This window comes from Vigna angularis, chromosome 4, assembly GCF_016808095.1.
Source record: "Vigna angularis cultivar LongXiaoDou No.4 chromosome 4, ASM1680809v1, whole genome shotgun sequence".
In the NCBI taxonomy this organism is placed as follows: Eukaryota; Viridiplantae; Streptophyta; class Magnoliopsida; order Fabales; family Fabaceae; genus Vigna; species Vigna angularis.
In genome coordinates, this window is record NC_068973.1 from 2,476,467 (window position 1) to 2,496,293 (window position 19,827).

A 19,827-nucleotide genomic window follows, 5' to 3' on the forward strand; every position below is an offset into this window, starting at 1 on the left:
ATTTGGACTAAGTAAATATTGTCCTTTTAGGCACCTCAAAAGGAAAAGAAACGTTCTTCAATGTATTTTTAATATATATATCTCGTTCTTTAAAATTTTGAGTGTATTTTTTCAACTTTCGTCGAAAGTTAGGTGTATTTAGAAAGACACTCTCATCTTTTAAGATAATTAAAATTTAGGTATAACAATAAATATATAATTAATAAGTAAGATTTAATTAGGTATAGCAATAAATATATAATTAATGAATAATACATATTTATAATATTCTAATAAGTCTTTTGCCTAACTTGGATTAAGTGTCTAGTTATCGTAGTATGAATTGTTATTTCTCACAACTTAAAATCTTTTACTAATTTAAAAATCTTTGTAATTGTTATTTCTCACAACGTATTCTTAATTTGACTTTTTTACATATAACGCATGCTTCTGACTTGTTGTTTATCCGCATAAAACATCTTTAAGGTAGAAATAAATTTAAAATATGCATACGTATAAACATTAAATTAAAAGTAGGTAAACAAATGTCGTCATAAAAATTTAAATCGGTATCGTTTTACCATATAGAAACTTATAGAATGAGTTTTCTTTTTTATGAAAACTAAATTAACATAAATCGAAGTAGATTCATAAATATAATAATATAAATAAAAATGGATAATAATTTTTATATTTACGAATGGATAATAAATGTTATTATTTAACATGTAATTTGTGAGACTTGAATTATGATAACAATACTTAAATTAAATATTGTTTTTTATAAAAAAAAATTATATCACTACATAAAGCTTTGGTTAATATTTATTTTACAACTAATGATAAATGATAATTTTTTTTTGTCAAATATATTAGATTAATAGATATATTGTCTTTATCTTTTATTTATAGTTAATTTGTTATTATTTTTTTATTTGTATTTTGAATTTATTTTATATCTAAATAGAGTATTTTATGTATATATTAAGTGAAAATTACATACATAATTTTTCACTATATTTAATAATTTTTTTTCTGTTATGATATAGCTATTACAAAGATGAAAGAAATTGAATTGACGAACTAACTCAAGGAATTGTTATTACTTACATTTCCTTAATTGAAAAGTACTCTTTTAATTATTTTTATGAATTTTGTGTGTACCTTTTCTTCTATCTCAAAACTAGGGCAAATAAACAAACAAGCCTTTGGATTTGTCACGAGTAATGGCTTCATTTGTTTAAAAATTCTGTTCTTCGGTGTTGTTGGTTCTTTTGGTAGCTTTTCTGTTGTTCTTTTCTTTGATTAGTGTTGCTGCTTTATGTTTGTTTTGTACAGTTATCAGTTGTCTGATGTTCATTAATGATATTCTTAAACAAAGATTAAGAAAGATTCCCAACTTTGCAATAAATTAAACACTAATTATATGAATGAAACAACCACATCTCACTAAGGACTCTGAAACAATCAAAGATTTGATTATGGAATCAATGAAAGATTATGGCTCGTGATTTGAACTTGTCTTTGCCAATTAGTTCTTATTAATTACTTCTCCAATCAAAAAACAAAATTAGAGTTCTTAATTATCAGTGTGAACAATTGTAAGTTGCTAAATCACACTCATTACATTTTTAATTTGTCTGAGATATGTATTATTTTAAAAATTAAATTATTATGGAGTGGTCTTTATTTTCAGTATTTCACTTAAAAACTTGGTAATAAAATAGTTTTACTAAAAATCATTATTATTGTTTTACAGAAACTAAGATGAATTGAGAATTATGATAAAAGTTTATTAATAATTAATACACCCTTGATTATCTAAATAAATAATCTTTTAATTTTGTCTGCTACACAAACTAAAAAATATTATTCAATCAAGTATAATAGTACAAATTTAGTCAAAAATGTCATTTTTTTTATTACTTTTATGTTTATCTGTTATGTAAGAAACTCTGTATTAATTTCTCTTAATTAGTAATACCGAAAAAAGAAAACTGGCTTTCAAAACCCTAAAGGAGTTCCTATTATTTTGATAAACAAAAAAAAAAGAAAGACTATTATTTTGTTAATAAGAGTAAACAACGTATGTATTGGGAGTAAAAAAAAAATTTCCGTCTTATATAATCATTATACCAAATTTCTTAACATTTATAAAAATAGCACTATAATATATACCACCAATATTTTTTTTTATTTTTTAACGATATTAAAAAATTTACGGTACATTTTTTCCTTGTATAATATATTTCAACACTGTTTAGTATTTATCATATTCAAATAAATTCACAAATATATTATAACTTTTTTAATAAAAAAAACATTAGCACAACAAAATTACTTTTCATAATCATTGTGTAATTAATTAATTTCTTACATTACTTTAAAAACAATTATAATGTGAAACTGATGAGTATATCTTGTGAAAACTCTTGCTTCTAATATATAGCAACTTCATTTTTTTATATTATTATTTTGAGTGGCTAAAAGCTCAAGTGCATAACAACAATTTTTAAGAATCTTCTGAGCATGAATATATATTTGCCTTAGCTTCGTTCCTTTTCCAACAAACAAATATAGCCATAACACACATATAGATACACACACACACACACACACACACATATATATATATATATATATATATATAATATGTAGTCCCGAACTGAATGTAAGATATATATTTTATGAAAAAATACAAATTCAAAACTACAATATTTTGAAAAAGAAACTCACATTATTGGATTACAGCTTTTTTAACCTAAAATAATTATCTTCGTATAAGTTACATAATTATCAAAAATAATGAGATACGTTAATGACATTATTTTAATTAAAATAATAAATTGTGTGACATTGATTAATAGGGCATGACACCAAAGTTTACCTGTGATCAAATAATGAGGTTTGATCTTGTGAGACTAGCATTTTTTATGTTCAATGTCCAATATATATCACTTCACATGCTTGCATGTTAGGTCTTAAAACTATATAATATAAATTGTATAATTTAATTATTTGCAAGTTATTGGTGGTGTATCGACTTGCGTGATACCCTAAGAGGTAGCAAGACCTTTTTCATCCGCTTAGATACCCACAAATTTATCTCCAACTTTCCAATTCTTATTATTTATATTATTATCATTACTATTATTTTATTTTAGAATAATAATATTGTTTAAAAAAATACTATTGAAATTTAATTTCAATTATTAATAAAAGTTTTTTGACTAATGATAAAAAATTTTTGACTAATGAGTCTCAAATTTCTTATTTACTAATAGATATTTACTAACATATATTTTTGCCAGTAATAAATTTGTTGATAATTTAAATATTTTATAATTAACGGATATTTTAGTTTACTAATGAATCTCAAATTTCTCATTTTAAGCTTTGATAATGTCGTAGTAAAATTCATACATATATATATATATATATATATATATATATATATATATATATATATATATATATATATATATATACACTTTTATAAATTGTTAAGATTTATTCAACGATCTACATCATCGATGTTTTAATTAAACTGCAATGTTGTCTTTTCTACAATACTAACGAAACACATTAAATACTTTTAACCCTTTATATATAACTATGAAAATAAAGCTTACACATAAATATTTAATCAATCTATATAATACAAAAATATACTCTAATTACGTAAGAAATTGAAAAAAAAATCTAAAATATTATTTACAGATGGTAGTTCTTACACTAAAAGCTGAAAACGAAAGCAAAAACGAGAAGGAAGAACTGGGGAAGGGGTTATAAAGAATAGTTTAAAGTCAGCATTTGTGTGTTCAAGACAAACATGATTGGACACTGACTTCAGTGGCCATTCTCAAATTCATAATTACCATCATTGTTCTTTCTGAACATTCACACATGATATTATATATATACCACTAATCAACAATTTTCAATAAACTTGATTTTGACTGAGAAGAAGTATAATAGAATAGAAAGGCCCTTATGATTTTGTTAATTTAAACACAAAAAAAAAAAGTTTATCAATGAATTTCAGTGTTCTTCTGAAACTTGAATTGGTGCAGCCATGTTGGAATAATTGACCTCTACAAACCCCATTTGGAGGTGGGAACCTTCTTGCTCATGGTTATCTTCTTCTTTTTTATTTTATCTTTTAAGAACAAATAGCTATAATTTCATATTCTTAAAGTCATTGAAACACTTTGTTTTAGACCACAAGTAGGTTTCGGTTTTATTTGTTGACTTTTTAAATTTTCAAAGAGAATATATATACGGCGTTGCTAACTTCTTCACTAAAAACAAAACCACCGGTGGGTTGGTGAAATAATAATAATAAACAAATTCAATATATATATGTATGTATGTATGTGTGGAAAGATTGTAGAAATCGTATTGAAATATGAAAAAAATTACCTACACAACACCAAATTAAATTAAGTAAATTGCATTAAGCTCGACATATAATTTTTTCATCGCAGCAAATCATGCAAACGAGGTGTCATGTATTGTATGTTGTCAAAACGAACTACTATACTGAATATTAAAAGGTTGACACGTGTTGATAATTATAAGTTTAACAATTTGAAATATATATTATAATCAGTTTTAATTTTCAAAAATTAGACTTTAAGTTTAGGATAATTTGTAGTTTTTTTTTTTAATTTTAGCTTTAAAATAAATTAGTAAACTTTTACAAAAATTATATCCAATTTGACGTACCAAATTAGAGTTAAACTAAAAAAGTTGACCTAAGAAATTTGAGCCGATTTAGCCAAGCTTGATGGGTCAAACGGAGCCTGAAACAATTCACTTTAAAAAGTAGCACATCGATATAGTATGATGTTTATGTTTAAGTTTATGTAATTATAAAGTAAAAACAAAAAAATTGGTCAATTTTAGTTTAGTATAACATGTTAATGTTGATCCGACTCAACGGGTCAACATGCCAAATTAGTACGAAATAGAAAATTCTAATATACAACATAATTACAGTTTTAAAAGTAATAAAAAAACATTATTTTCTTAGTTTATAAAAAAATTTGAACGTGAGTAAAAATAAAATAAAATCCTGCTTTATTTTTACCCAGTAATTTTGCTTTAAAAATTACATTTAATAATAAAAACTCATACCCACCCACTTCAAATGGAAGCTAAACATAAGATGGTTTTGATGCATATTGAAAAGTATACTCATATATGAGAGAGTGTGGAGAAAAAAGTATTCAATTATTTGCCATAAAGCGTGCTGTGTGATTCAAGTCATCATCTATATCTTGATTTTTTTTTTCTTTCATTGTTAAATAAACATAAAAATTTCTAAATATAAAAATGTGAGAAATATTTGTCTCTTTATTTAGTAAAGCCTATATATATATATATGACGAATGAAGTGGATGTGAAATAAGAGTAATAGTATATAATAGATGCCATAGAAATTAAAATTTCTTGCAGGGTTTACTAGTTTTCGTGGACAATGGTTCTTGAAAGAGAAATATGGTGTTTATATTCATCAAAAGAGCATACGTAGTGTTCTTATGAAAATGACTGATTGCAATTTAGTGCGTGAGATGTGACTCATGCAGTAGTTGACAATAAGAACAAAAGAAGATTATTATTCAAGTAGTCGACACAAATATGTAAAAAAACAAAATAATGGCATAAGAATCAAACTTAATACATGTAACTCTTGATGTAAGTAAATGGAGATTTTCTTTGGCATTATCGTTACTGTATTAACTGCAAATTGTGACATCTTTTAAATTTTAAATAATTAATAAGTGAAGTGAATGTGAGTTAAGGGTATGAATATGACCATAGTTCTATATAAGTACGTCCCAGTGTGAGTGCATGCGTGGACAATTAAAAATTCATTGACAATTTTAAAAAGTTAATTAAATCATCAGTTTGCGTGGAGTATAAGCAGTAACTGAATTAATGTTTATAGAAAGAGTGTGCATTTTCATATTAAATAATTCACATTCAGTAGTTTCATTCTTAATATACTCTTACAGTTCGAGTAGCAGTCAATAACTTAAACCATTGAAATTTATTTTCAAGTGAGAGTTCAGTAATCTCATAGTAATACAGAGTATCCTGAACCATTAAAAGTCACGATTAAGTAGATTAATACAGAGTGCTCTGAATTATTAAAACTCATGATCAAGTGGACATCCTAACAGTTTTGACATCCTGAGATTTCGATTATTAACGTTGAATACAAATAAAATCTCACATCACATTAGATAAAATAAGATATGAACATGTATTTATATATACATAAAATATTTTAATTAATAAGAAATATTTTAGAATAGTACTAAAAACAAATTCATAACCAAAGAAGCACTCTGAAGGCGGTCTTAGACCAAAACCAAGGTGGGTTTTTGTGGAGGTGTTATGTGAAGGCAGTCATGGTGGCAATGTAAGGAGAAATGCATGTCTGCAAGCAGTGACCGGAGGCGTATGTGCGAAAAGATGGAAAAAGCGAGATGAGAGAAATATGCAAAAAAAAAAATGGAAGACATGAAATGGAAATATTTTATTAAATAAATACAATTATTAAACATCGTTTGAGTGAGAGATTAAAAATTCATTTATTTTATCTTAGAGCGAGACTATTTTCTTTTTTTGAACGAAGTTTAACTACCATCACATGTAATATTTTTTTCATTTGATACAAATGTATTTTATGTATGATTTTCGTTTGTTTTGACCGATTATTTTCGTGTTTTTGTCCTTCATAGGCGCATTCAACATTCTCGGTCACGGGTGACGACACTTTATTCCAACCAACCCACCTTTTGAGGTTAGTTTTAGTTTTCGTTTTGAAGAACTTATTTGTTGTTGTTTGGTTGCACTTGTTGTTATTGTTGTTGTTTGATTGAACTTGTTTGTTGTTATCGTTATTGTTGTTTGTTCTTGATACTACGTTCATAGTTCTTGGTTTATAAAATATCAAAAACTGAAATTTGTGGTCTCGAAGAGTTGTAAAAAAAATATCACAATTAATTAAGTTAACATCGTATATTGACAAAATTCAAAGTTAAGTTAACATCAAATTTTTTAAATTCGATGTCGATTTAACGTCTCCTAATATGACGTCGTTTGCGAATTCGCCGTTAAAAACCCAAAACATTCGACGTTGTACGCGATTTTTGTATTAGTGATAATATTTTTCTATTAAAAAATAATATATTAATATGATTTTTTGCTTTTTTTTTAACATTTTAGAAGATAATTACATCGGTTGAATCTAACAATCGATGTAATATGATTTTTGTATTTATCAAATTGTCACTTTACAATTTATCACATATTTTTTCAGTAATTGATATAATATTTTGTTGTAATATGTTCATTTTGCATTACCTAGATTCACATACAAATCGTTTAGAGGTCACATGTAATAAGGTCAAACATTGACTCAAGAAAGGAGAAAAAAAGAGAACATATTCTACTAACAGGATTTGATTAAACATATTTGTTGTCCACAACATCAAAAGTCCTAAGATAGGCTTAGATCCTTAAAGAGATGAGACGTGGGTTTAAAAACTTCGAAAAAAAATGTAGAAAAATTAGAGAAAAATTTTTAGAGATATGAAATTTTTTATAAAATAACACTTGTTTTAATGAAATTTTTTATAGTTTTACTTTTTAATAATAAAAAATTTGAATATTATTTATTAAACTTTTTTTACTTTTAACTAATTTTCTAAATTTTCACAATAACCATTAAAAATAATAGTATAATATATAATATGATTAAAATGTTAAGCATCAAAATTATACATTAGCCACATTTAGAAATATCATAAAAGAAATAATAGAACTATAATCAAGAACTTCATCCATTTTAAAAAAGAAATTGTTTGTAATAATAAATAAAAGTAATAGTATACTAAATCATACATCATACTATGATGTGTCATGTGTCATGATTTCTAATGAGATCATATGCTAAATTATTTTCTTGATTATATTAATTTATTCTCATACAAATAATTTGGGTGAAGTATACTAGTGTAAAAAAAATTTGTAACAATTATTTATAAAGTTATATTTCATCATGTATAAAAAGTGATGTGATAGTTTGTAAATAAAATAACATTTTTATAGTGAATGCAATAAATAAAGTTATTGTAATAAATAAGAAAAAATTTCTATATTCATTCTAATTATAGCTGATCTTTCTCATAGGTGTGTACTTTCTTTATTAGGATTGGTTCTATTGAGGAGAAGTTTTACAAGAGAGATACAAACATCAATAAAATATAATGGGTCTTTCATCTTTATATATTGTTTTACTTTCTCATTTCTATCCAATGTAAAACTTGGACTCAGATTTCCAACACTCTCAACCCCTTTTTTCCATATAATTTTTCAATCAATGTTATCCTTTATTATTCTCAAAAAGTTTCCAATGGAGGCCTTCTCATCTTGATTTTCAGCTTCATCTTCATAGTTATTTGCACATTTACACTCCAAGCTTGGCATATGGATGAAGGAGTAAGTGGAAGCATGGAAAACCATTGATGCTTTTTCATGCCAAAACCCTATCTTCTTTTGTCAAATTTGGCACGTAGGAAGAAGAGTTTCAAATTTAAGTCTTTTTTCCATATTTAGATTTTTTTTTTCTTTTTATGATCAATACGTTATCCTCCTTCTTCGTCACACTTCACTTTTTTCTATACATATAATATACTCAGTTCAGTTCTAATTTTAAGTTCAAAACTATTGGGTTATTGATTGATACTGGTTGCATTTTGATTTTATACATAAAATGAAGAAACGGACTTAGCCTCTGTTTGAACATTTTGCTTTTTATATCAATTTTACCTTTACCGATATAAAATGTGAAACTTTTTATAACATCTACTTTTATATTGATCCAAAATCGACATAATTTTTTTTTTAATTATTTTAAAAATATTTTTCTTTATTATCTATAATTGTATATAATAATATTTTTAATTTAGGTTACAAAAACTAGACATTAACATATTTATGATTATGAAGGTAATTATTTGGATATGTGATATGAAACCTCTTTTTTGTAATAATTTGGATATAAAAATTAGACAATAAGATATTTATGATCATGAGTGGTAATTATTTGCAAATGTGATATGAATCCTCTTATTTGTAGAGATTTGGAGTTGAACTTAATCATGTTGGTTTGTTATAATTAAAACAAACAAAAGAAAAATTTAAATAAAATAAATATGATTTTAGATGCAACAGATAGAAAATAAAAAAAGAAGAGAAATTTCGCAACTCAGCACGATGATTTCTGACTCACTAAGTGACTAACCCGTGATGAATCAGGTCGAGTTGGGTCGGGTTACCCATTTTGACAACTTTAATTACGGTTGAAAATGATTTGAATTTTGATAAGAAAATTCTGGTATCAAAGTGAAATATGTGTAATGTTCTATTTTTAAGTTAAATAATAACCCAAATGGATATATAGATATGGGCTCTATATTTTATCTCAATCGTATTTGTCTTATTTCTTTTATTTTAAAATATATTTAATTTATTAGATAATATATAAAACTTATACTGATTTTTTTAGTTTTTTATTCATTTTTAAGACACATAATTAATTATTTTTTAATTTTTTATAACTATTTTATTTGATATTTGTATATTTATTTTTGTTTTTTATAATTTGACATTGATATATATATATATATATATATATATATATATATATATATATATATATATATATATATATATATATATATATATTCTTTTTACATTAAATACTTGATGAAATTATATTTTTGTTGTTGTGATTTTTATTTTTTTGTAATGAAAATAATTTTTTTCTGTAAAAAATGAAAATGGGATAAAAAAATTGTTAACAAAGTGGAATAGCAAAAAAGAAATAATTAACAGAGTGTAACTGCTCCAAAAATATTAATGTTGAACCTACAATTTATAGAACAAGTAACAACAAACAAAGAAATCGCATTCATACAAAAAATCTCAATTTCTTGGCCTATCAGCATAAATGTACCATAGAGTTGATATCATATGATTGACCTCTAAGATAATATAGTAGATATTTCTCTTGAAGTAAATATTAAATACCACCCATGTAAATAATGGTCTTTAATTATTTTATTATTGTGTAACTTGATATGTCATTTTCCATTAGACAAATAAGTCTACTTACTATTTTAATAATCATCAATATATATAGTAAGAGAGTTTGTTACTTAAAAGAAATCTCTCAACACGATTTATTTTTTCTTCTTGTAACAAACTAAATTGATCGTTTATGATTATGTTAATTGAGTTTGGAGTCTTGATACTCAACTATCAATTAGTGATTAATGCATGTTTCTTGGTATGTTAACATAATGGCAGAAGAATCAAACTCTATAATATATGTAATTCTTTGATAACTCTAGTTAATATTTATAGGAAAGGGTGTACATATATTATTTATATGAAATAATTCACCTTGAGTAGTTTTGTTCTTAAAGTAATTTATATATATATATATATATATATATATATATATATATATATATATATATATATATATATATATATATATATATATATATATATATATATCTTTTTATTCAATGTCAGTATTATGTTGTTGTGCTTAATATTTGATGTGTTTTGATTATTTATAACTTGATATTTGATTCATTGAATATTGGAAAATATTTTTTATAATTTAGAACCGATAAAATACCTAATAAAACTTATAACTAAAAATAGAGATTGACTCATTAAATTCTTATTCTGAAAAATAAATATTCTTATTAAGTATTTAAGGAATTTATGTTTATAATAAGAAAATTCAGATTCATTTTAAAAATTAAAATTTAAATAAAATTGTGGATTGACTTTAACATTAAATAAAAAAGAGAGTTCAATTATATGTATGAGTGAGATTCCATGAAATATAATCATAATAATGACACATCTATCACTGGTAATCTATTTTGCATTTTAAGTATTTCGTAAAATTCCAGAAAGAGTTATTTATTTATAGTTTTAATTCCTAAATTATCAACACAGTTTATAAAATATTTTTTTATCTAAATTATTGATTGAAATTGTTATTATGTATTGTCCAAGTCCTTTGAAAAAACATTAATTATTTATTATTTATTATTGTGTAATATGTGCGCTTGTCATTGAATGATTGGTTTAGGGCATAACTTCTCATAGTCACTGTAGATATTTTGTTATAGTTAATGATAATTACAATAAAGTCAATAAAGTTATTATAATAATAATATAGCATTCACTTGTTTGTATTTATTTAATTTTTATATAAAAATATATATTAATTCAATAAATATCCAAATTTAATAAAAAATATATTTTTATATGTTTCAGAGATAAAATATTTTCTTTGTTTTATCATTTTTTAAGTTTATTGATAACTATTAACTAGCGTTATTTTGGGAATTTTCCCAAGTCTAAATTATTATATATTTCAAAGCTATTTTTGTATCAATAATATTAACAAGGAGATTTTGTTTTTAATTGTTATGTGACCGATTCTTTAATATATGTGTGTGTGTTTTTTAGTTTTAAACTTATCAATACAACTTATTTTATTAATTTTATTATTTATATAAAAAAAATTACTTACGAATTTCCTTCATTCCTTTCAATCTCCAATCATTGTAATTGAAAATCATCATACATAAATTTTAAAATAATATAAATGTATCACTTTTTAAAATAATTTTACTGAAAGTTTCTTATTTTTTTCATAAATGTATTACTTTTATTTAAATTGAGGACATACTAGAAAAAAAAGGTTAACAATTTATTGAAGGATAACAATATTATTCCATTTAGACATCTTTTACATAGTTAAAATTACATCCGCTATCTAGAAACGAGTTATTTTTTTCTGATCGAGTATGCATTTTGAATAAGAATTTATTTACCATTTAGTTGGATATATTAATTTTACGCATAATTACCTATATAAGTGTTTGAGAGACTTATAACTAGTTTATAGTTTTTTGTAAAAAGTTATGTTTGTTGAAACATACTCAAATCGTAAAAAAATATATAGTTTTTCATGATATGCGTGTGAGATTTATTTCATAAGTACTTTGTTGTTGAACTAAATATTACATTCTATTATCTTAACCGTTGGTTTTTTTAATTAAAGAATATTATATAATTTTATCTTTTAAGGTGCAACCTGTTCACTTTAAATTAATCAAATATTATAAATAATATTCAATTTATTAAATTGACCATGCTAAAAATGTTAGTTAATAGATTGTGTCACTAATTAATATATGAAGAATTATTAACAGTGTAGCTTTTAAGTTTAACGTGTTGGAAACTACCTCATAAAGGATAAGAGAAATTGAGGATGTATATATCACATTAAAGATGATTAAGTCCACTTCCTCGGATCAATTTAATAATTAGGTTGATGATATTTTCTTGTTAATAAAGGTGTAATCACTAGATATTTATATCTAATAGTTTCATTCACAACTATATTTTTTAAAATATTAAAAATATAAATATGAGTCTAAATTAAAAAATTAAGTAATATAAAAAATGTATAAAATTTATTGTATTAAAATTTCAAATTAAATATATATGAAGTGAATTAAAGTCTTATTAATATTGTATCTTCTCAATAAATATCTCAATAAATATCTATTAATACCATCAAAACTGATTGTTCATCATGAGGCTGATTGTTCATCATGATTTTCATTATGATGATCAAATGTAAGGATTCTAAATCTTATTAATATTATATTTCTTTGATAAATTCCTTCTTAAAAATATCTATCACAGAACACCATTGATCCCTTGAAACAAAACAAAATAAGAAACCATTGTTGATAGTGGTTAGGTCCAAATAGTTAATTCAAATTTATTCATATATATATATACGCACTAAAGTTGGTTGATAGATAATGAGACTATTAAAATTTATTTTAAATATATTTTTTCTTTTACTTTTCATTTTACTCCACGAATGAAGTTCTCTATTAAAAACAATCATGCATAAATCGAGTAGAAATATTTATAAAAGTAAAATTTTACATTTGAGTCTTGAAATGTGACTACAGATCTAAAATTCAAATGTTAAACCACTAGGTTATTGCATATTTCAATTTATATGCTCTTTGGTAGTCTTTGATTTTATGTTTATCTTAGTTTTGATGCGAATTTTTAAATAATATGTAAAATAATTAAGAAGCGTTTGAATGAAAAATGCAAAAGAGATTTTATAATGAAATTAATAAATTATAGGTGCGTAATATTTAATAACTACTTTATAAGTGATAACTTAATAAAAAAAAATTACAAATATAAGTTTATAAATTTAATCATTATTCAATCTCATAAAATCATGTCTTATATAATTCATTTCATTTTTGGTTTAAAATGTGGTAATTAATGACATCATAACCTACACATTTGATTAGAATAAGTTACGAATGATAATAATAATTTCTAAATGACTATATGTAAAATATAAGTTAAATTCAACACGATACAATTAATTTAATAAAATGATGTTTGAAATTATTTATATATTATAACTTTGTTTTATTTTAAAATCTTCAATAATTATTAAAATTATTTAAAATTTACTTAAAAGATAAAGAAAAAGAACAAATAAAACTAAAGTAAAGAGTGACTTTAAAATATTGAAATTGTTTCCGAATGTAGGATCGAAGATCTTCACAAAACATTACTTTTCACTTTTCTCAAAGTTGACTTAGGTTATCGTGCAAACTTAGTTAAGATTCTTCCATGTCTACGTTCTAAATCGGGTGTATCTATCAAAAAGCACTTTGACCCTCAAGTTAATAATCATTGTGAGTCACAATAAATTATTAAATTTGTAATAAATGCAATCAATTATCTTTTTACCTTCAACCTCTGTTTATAGGTTTCAAGATGAGCTCCTGATTAGCATAATCCTAATCATGGTCAATCAGGAGTGATGTTTAGGAGTTCTTATTGTTGGGGATGTTTGACTTTTCGATCTCTTATCCCCGTGACCGTGTGGTCAGGTAATGAACCGTTCACTAACAATATTGATTGAATTGTGTATGATATGTTGACTGTGTCCCCTTTCTCGTAGTTTTATCCGTCCCCTTTCTCGTAGTTTTATCCAGCCAACTACTCTACACATTTATATGGCCATACAATACAAAAAAATAAACAAGTTAATTTTAATAGTAAATTAAACTAAACAATTTATAAGTTTAGTTATATTTTTGTAAAAACCTAAATTAAATTAGTGTAGCTACTAAACTACAATATTTATGAGTACATTTTTTTCCTTGATAAATGAAAGGAATCTATAATATTAATTAAAAAGATTAACTAGTTCTATATAGAGGATTTTTTTTTCCAATTTTACTTTTTAATAACTATTTTGTTTAATTCAAATATATTTTTTTTAATTTTATCTTTTAAGAGCTCTGCTTTCAAATTCAAATAATTACGCCATGATAAAAATATTTTCCAATTTTATTTAATAACTACTCCTTTGATTCAAAATATTTTCTAATGTATTAATATTTTTTTATTTGTATAATTAAAATACATTGTATTTTAATATTTTTTTATAGTAAAAAAAATGAATACATATCTTATCCAGATCTTAAGCCTGAACTTCTAAACAAATATGACAAGATCACGAGTTAGGATTTTTTAAGGTATACTAAGAATGAGTAATTATCAAGTTAGTATTTACTAATAATAGTTGCATTAAGACCAATTTAGATAGTAAGTCTATGTTGTTCGTATTATGATAATAATTAAACAGATAATATAATAACATTCTAATAAATAATCAACCTACAAAAACTACCATCATTTAGTTATAATAACTAAATATGTTACATCTAGACGTATGTTGAGACACTCTTTTTATATAAAAATTTAAAAGACCTTGTTAACTGCTTCTATAAACTACACTGATTTGTAACAATGTGTCAGTTCATACAAAATCACCTTTATCCAATAATAATAATAATAATAATAATAATAATAATAATAATAATAATAATAATAATAATAATAATAATAATAATAATAATAATAATAATAATAAATATAATAGTTTTGCAAACCTATGGCTGAAGTCATATATGTGGTGTAAAACCAAGTAATATTTTATATTAAAATGAAAGAACTAAATCTTAGACGTATAATTATGGGCGGAGACTCTAAATTGAAAGTTGAATTGACTTTCGTAATAAAATTCAATAATTAATATTTATTGTTCTAGTATTTGTTTGTAAGATTAAACAGCATGAGGATTTGAATCGTGTTTTGTCATTTTAGAGAAAACTTGTTATTTCACTAGACCAAACTCTCTTTGCTATATTTCGTTATTAATTTAAAACGTAATTAGTCAAACGTGAATAAAGTGGCAACAATAATTCAAAAAAAATTAGAGTGAGTTTCGACCAAAATGACTTTTTGACAGATTAAAATAAGCTATTTTCGTTTACACACTTGACATGTCAGATTTTCTTCTCTTGTATTCTTATGTGCTATATATTATGACTTTTGTAGTTAACTTTTCTTCGTTGGAAGTTATTGGTTTGACCATGGAAGTCATATTCTATCTCCTAACCATCCTCTTTTGAACCGACTTTCATGCAATACTAATTAACAATCACTTTTTTTTAGACGATCGATGAATTTTGATTAATTAAAAATTTTGTTTTATGGTGTTATAGAATATAAGAGCATGCTTTGATGAAAAGGAAAGGAGTTATTTGTAAAGTAGAATAAAAAAAATAAAAAAATTAAGTTGATGGAGCACGAAGCATGCCAAGAGAATCATCGGTGATTAACATAATATATAATTTATGAAATCAATATTAAAATGAGAGCCACATGAAAGTTGTAAAAGTAACAAATGAGTTTATATTTTTGAACCCAATTCATGGCACGTTATAGTTGGGTGGGATAGAGTGTGCATTATTTTAGCATTAGACTATATATAACATTAACCCATTGGTCTAACTTACAAGAGAATTTACACGTTGATTAAATTTGAATATATGTATTAGGGTTTTAAATACATTATCGATTTCCATTTCTTTAAAGTCTAGGTAAACATATATAAATATTTGAACACTAATCCTTTTGGACAACATTCTTTCTCCATATTTTCTAATGAATTTCCTTTTCTCTTCTCCTTTCCGTGTTAGATTATTTCCTACTTTCCTCGAAATTCTGAAAAAATATGAAAAAAAGATGCCAATAAAACTTTTACTACACAATTTTCTTACATAAAATATCACACTGTGCATATCAGAAGAAGGAAAATAACAACGAGAAATTAAAAGTGCGATATGTAGTAGGGACCCTTAATCATTGAATGAGCAACAATAGCGTTTGGTCTATCGAAAAAGAGGTTCATCGGGAGACCAAAACACCAATGACATCTTAATGAGACTTGCTTACTTGAATACCCTTTGCTAGGAAGATTTTCGGTATAGGGATCATTATATTCATTTGAGTCGGTCACCAAGACAACCATCGGCTTTGATACCACTGTTGGGTCTATCAAATATAAGGTTCACCGGAAAGACACAAACACCAATCACATCTAAGCCCAATCATATAAAAGATTGACACCAGTCTTTACCTAAAACCTTAAGACAATGAGTTAATGTGTCTTTCACTTTTATATAGTGCTCTACTTTCTCATTTATATTCAATGCGGAACTTAGACTCACACTTGTATTCCCACGAAATAGGACTATTAGAACTCGATCTAATGGAAATTGAGAGAAGCTTAAGGAACAAAAAAATGGTGGACAAGAAGAAGGGAAGATGTAGTGTGCAAAGAAAAAGAAACATGTGAATACTATGAAATGAAGAGGGGAGACACTGTTGGGTACCACATCGGATAAAATATGAAATACACATGGGTTTATATACACATAAGATACATCCCTTAGTAAGAGACCTTTTGGGATGGTACTAAAAACAAATCCGTGAGGGCTTAGCCCAAAGTGGACAATATCTTATTAATGGGAAGATATATGGATATGTGTGTATATTAAACCTAACGAAAAGATATATTAAACCCACACAACTTTATATACACATAAGATACATCCTTTAGTAAGAAACCTTTTGGCTTAGCACAAAACGTACAATATCTTACTAACGGGTAACGGGAAGATATATGAATATCACTACAGGAAATGTGCTGATTACCGAAGGCATATTATCGACGGCCTTCAGTCCTTCGGTAAGGGTCATTTACCGAAGGCTTTCCCGACGGCTCTCATTAAGTTATTTACCGAGGGTCATGAGCTGGTGACATAACATACCGAGGGTCTTTAGCCTTCGGTAATGTCCACAATAGTTTAAGTTCTCGAATTGGGTATTCGTTCCCATATACTCATAATTTCCCCAATTTCCCTCCCCTTTCCTCGTCTCCAGCTCCCCTTCCCTTTCCTTCCCCATTGTGCTCGTGCCGTGAATTAACAGTGTTGTTGTCGTCTCCACAATCTTGTGGTGCTCTCGTCTCCGTTGCTTGGTTGGTTCATTGACGGCGATTTGGGGGTTGGGTGCTAGGTTCGGTGACGCTGCCTTATGGGTTGTGGTGGTTGGTCGTTTGTGGCGATTTGGGGGTTCTGTAGCAGTGTTGTGGCGGTGTGGCGACAGTGCTGTGGCTGTGTGGCGACGGTGCTGTGGTGGCGTGACGACGGTGTTGTGGCGGCGTGACCAGGGCTTCCACTGTCGCAAGGCGAGCCCAATGTAGGGGGTCTGTGACGAGGTAAGAGGTGTGCTCTGAACTTGTGAATGAACTGTGTGAATGAATTGTGTGAAAATGTATAATGAAAACCCCTAATTCACTTTCATTCCAAATGAAAGACGTGTGCTCTGAACTTGAAATTCACTTAAACAAAGATTAACAAAAGTAAGTATATGGGTAACTTCATTTTCTCTGTGATTCAAAACTAAGTATATTTTCTTGTAATATATATGAGATAGAATTTAACACATGTAATCTAGTTTCTTAGGGGATAAGGAAGTTGTGTTCTAGTTTGGTAGGTGATGTCAATGTAAGGTTGATCCAAAATTGCAGTGCTGAATTATTCTCTCCTAAAAACGAAAGAATGAGTGTAGAATTGTGAGTTGATGTACTGGCATGGATCCTTGAGAGCAAGCTTCACGATTTAAGCATCACAATCTACATTGACCTGATTTTGGGATTTCTTAATTAATTAGTTGGAATGAAAAGTTAATTTGCTATCCATTTGGTTGTTATGTTTGTTGATGAGTTATGTTCCTTATTAGGAGAGAGTAATATAAGTTCATAAAACTGTGTTTGAGGAGGTTGACCTACTTTTAGGGGTTGAGCTTTCTCCTTTGATACTTCAGCCAAAGGTGCTGCAACAGTTTCCACTTTCTTCAGATCATCACTTGAAGTTTTCTTTAGCTTTGTTTCTATATTTGCAAGTCTTCTATTTCTACGTTCATCATCTTTGTACCTATCATCAACAACTTCAATCTGTATAGGACTTCTGATATGACCACCATTCCTTGAATACTTTTGAGCATATCTAGGACTTCTGCTTTCATCATATAAATATCTCAAATTCTTGTCATCACTTTTTGGATAAGGACCGAGACTTGAATTTGGAGTTCTGAACTCTAAACGAAATGAACTACTTCTCTTACTTGCATTAGGCTCCTTCTCACTCTAAAAAACACACCAAAAAGAACTCATTTTCAGTCATCTTTTGTGTTGCTAAAGTCATGATAATATCACGTGGAAGAGTGCACAAAAGTTACCAATCTAATCCTAGAAAGATTGCTGCTACTTTCTCCAGTGTATCTTCTTTCCACATACACATACTTGATGAATTCTCGGAGTTTCTGTATATTACTGGAAGCAAATACTTTATGAGGATATCTATCATAGTTAAACACTTATTGAATCTTATAAATGAGAGCTTCATAATGTTCTATACAAAAGGAAAGTGAAAAAAATGTAGTAACTTCAATGTGTAAAAGATGCAGAACCTGGAATCTGGCTTAGAATTGCGAAGAGGATCCCATTCTTTAAGATCAACTTGATTTGCTCTCTGTGCATGGAGTATTATGTTGTGTTTATTGCCAAATTATGAGAGTGGCTTGAAATTTGAACAGAAAATAGCATGGTTATGCATGCATACCTCATTTCCACCAGCTTGAAGAGCAGAGACTTCTTCTGGACTAAATTTAGCCATTGAGACAGATTTTACTATGTGAGTAAACTCTCGACTGTAATTCATCATACACCAGACTAAGTACACATAAATAACTATCAACAATAATGATAAAATATCAAAGCTTAATTTTGCTTTTAATCTTTGAAAATTTATAGGTATCAAGTTTTAGTGCCTCATATTTTTTCTAAAAAAAATTAATTTCTCAAATTCAAAAAACTTTTTGTCTATATGCTTACTGTATCCCACTGCAATTTATGCATACAAATGTGGAGAAAGTTGTGCATACATATTGTGGTCCCTGAATCATAAGAATAGTCAATGTTATGTTAGATAATGTCATATGGAAATATTGAATGCATCTAAAATATATATATATATATATATATATATATATATATATATATATATATATATATATATATATATATATATATAAAGTCATGTAAAGTGAGAGAGATAATCTAGTAAGAGATATAGTTTAACACAAATTAGACTTTGGGGTTAGTCCAACATACGTAAGAATTACCATGTTGGATACTTAAATTCCTGTGTTGCTAATGCTGCATTGTCTTCCTTTCCAATAATTTCTAACAACCCCCAACTAGATCCA

At 26.1% G+C, this 19,827-nt stretch overlaps 1 protein-coding gene across 1 annotated transcript; it reads right to left on the reverse strand.

Annotated features, from left to right (window-relative positions):
- Window positions 1-17,289: 17,289 nt before the first annotated feature.
- LOC108330135 (uncharacterized) lies at window positions 17,290-19,235 on the reverse strand. The gene is made up of 5 exons (XM_017564646.1): window positions 19,182-19,235; window positions 19,030-19,091; window positions 18,799-18,919; window positions 18,350-18,706; window positions 17,290-17,790 (listed from the first exon to the last, which is right to left on the reverse strand). The coding sequence occupies exons 1-5, from the start codon at window positions 19,233-19,235 to the stop codon at window positions 17,290-17,292; spliced, it is 1,095 nt and encodes a 364-aa protein (XP_017420135.1).
- Between the last annotated feature and the right edge of the window lie 592 nt (window positions 19,236-19,827).

Coding starts and splice junctions, on each gene's coding strand:
- LOC108330135 (XM_017564646.1), bottom strand. CDS start 19,235: ATGGCTAAATTTAGTCCAGAAGAAGTCTCTGCTCTTCAAGCTGGTGGA. Junction 19,092..19,181: donor TTCAAGCTGGTGGAAATGAG/GTATGCATGCAT, acceptor CTCCATGCACAG/AGAGCAAATCAAGTTGATCT. Junction 17,791..18,349: donor AGAAAGCTCAACCCCTAAAA/GTAGGTCAACCT, acceptor TCACAAGTTCAG/AGCACACCTCTTACCTCGTC.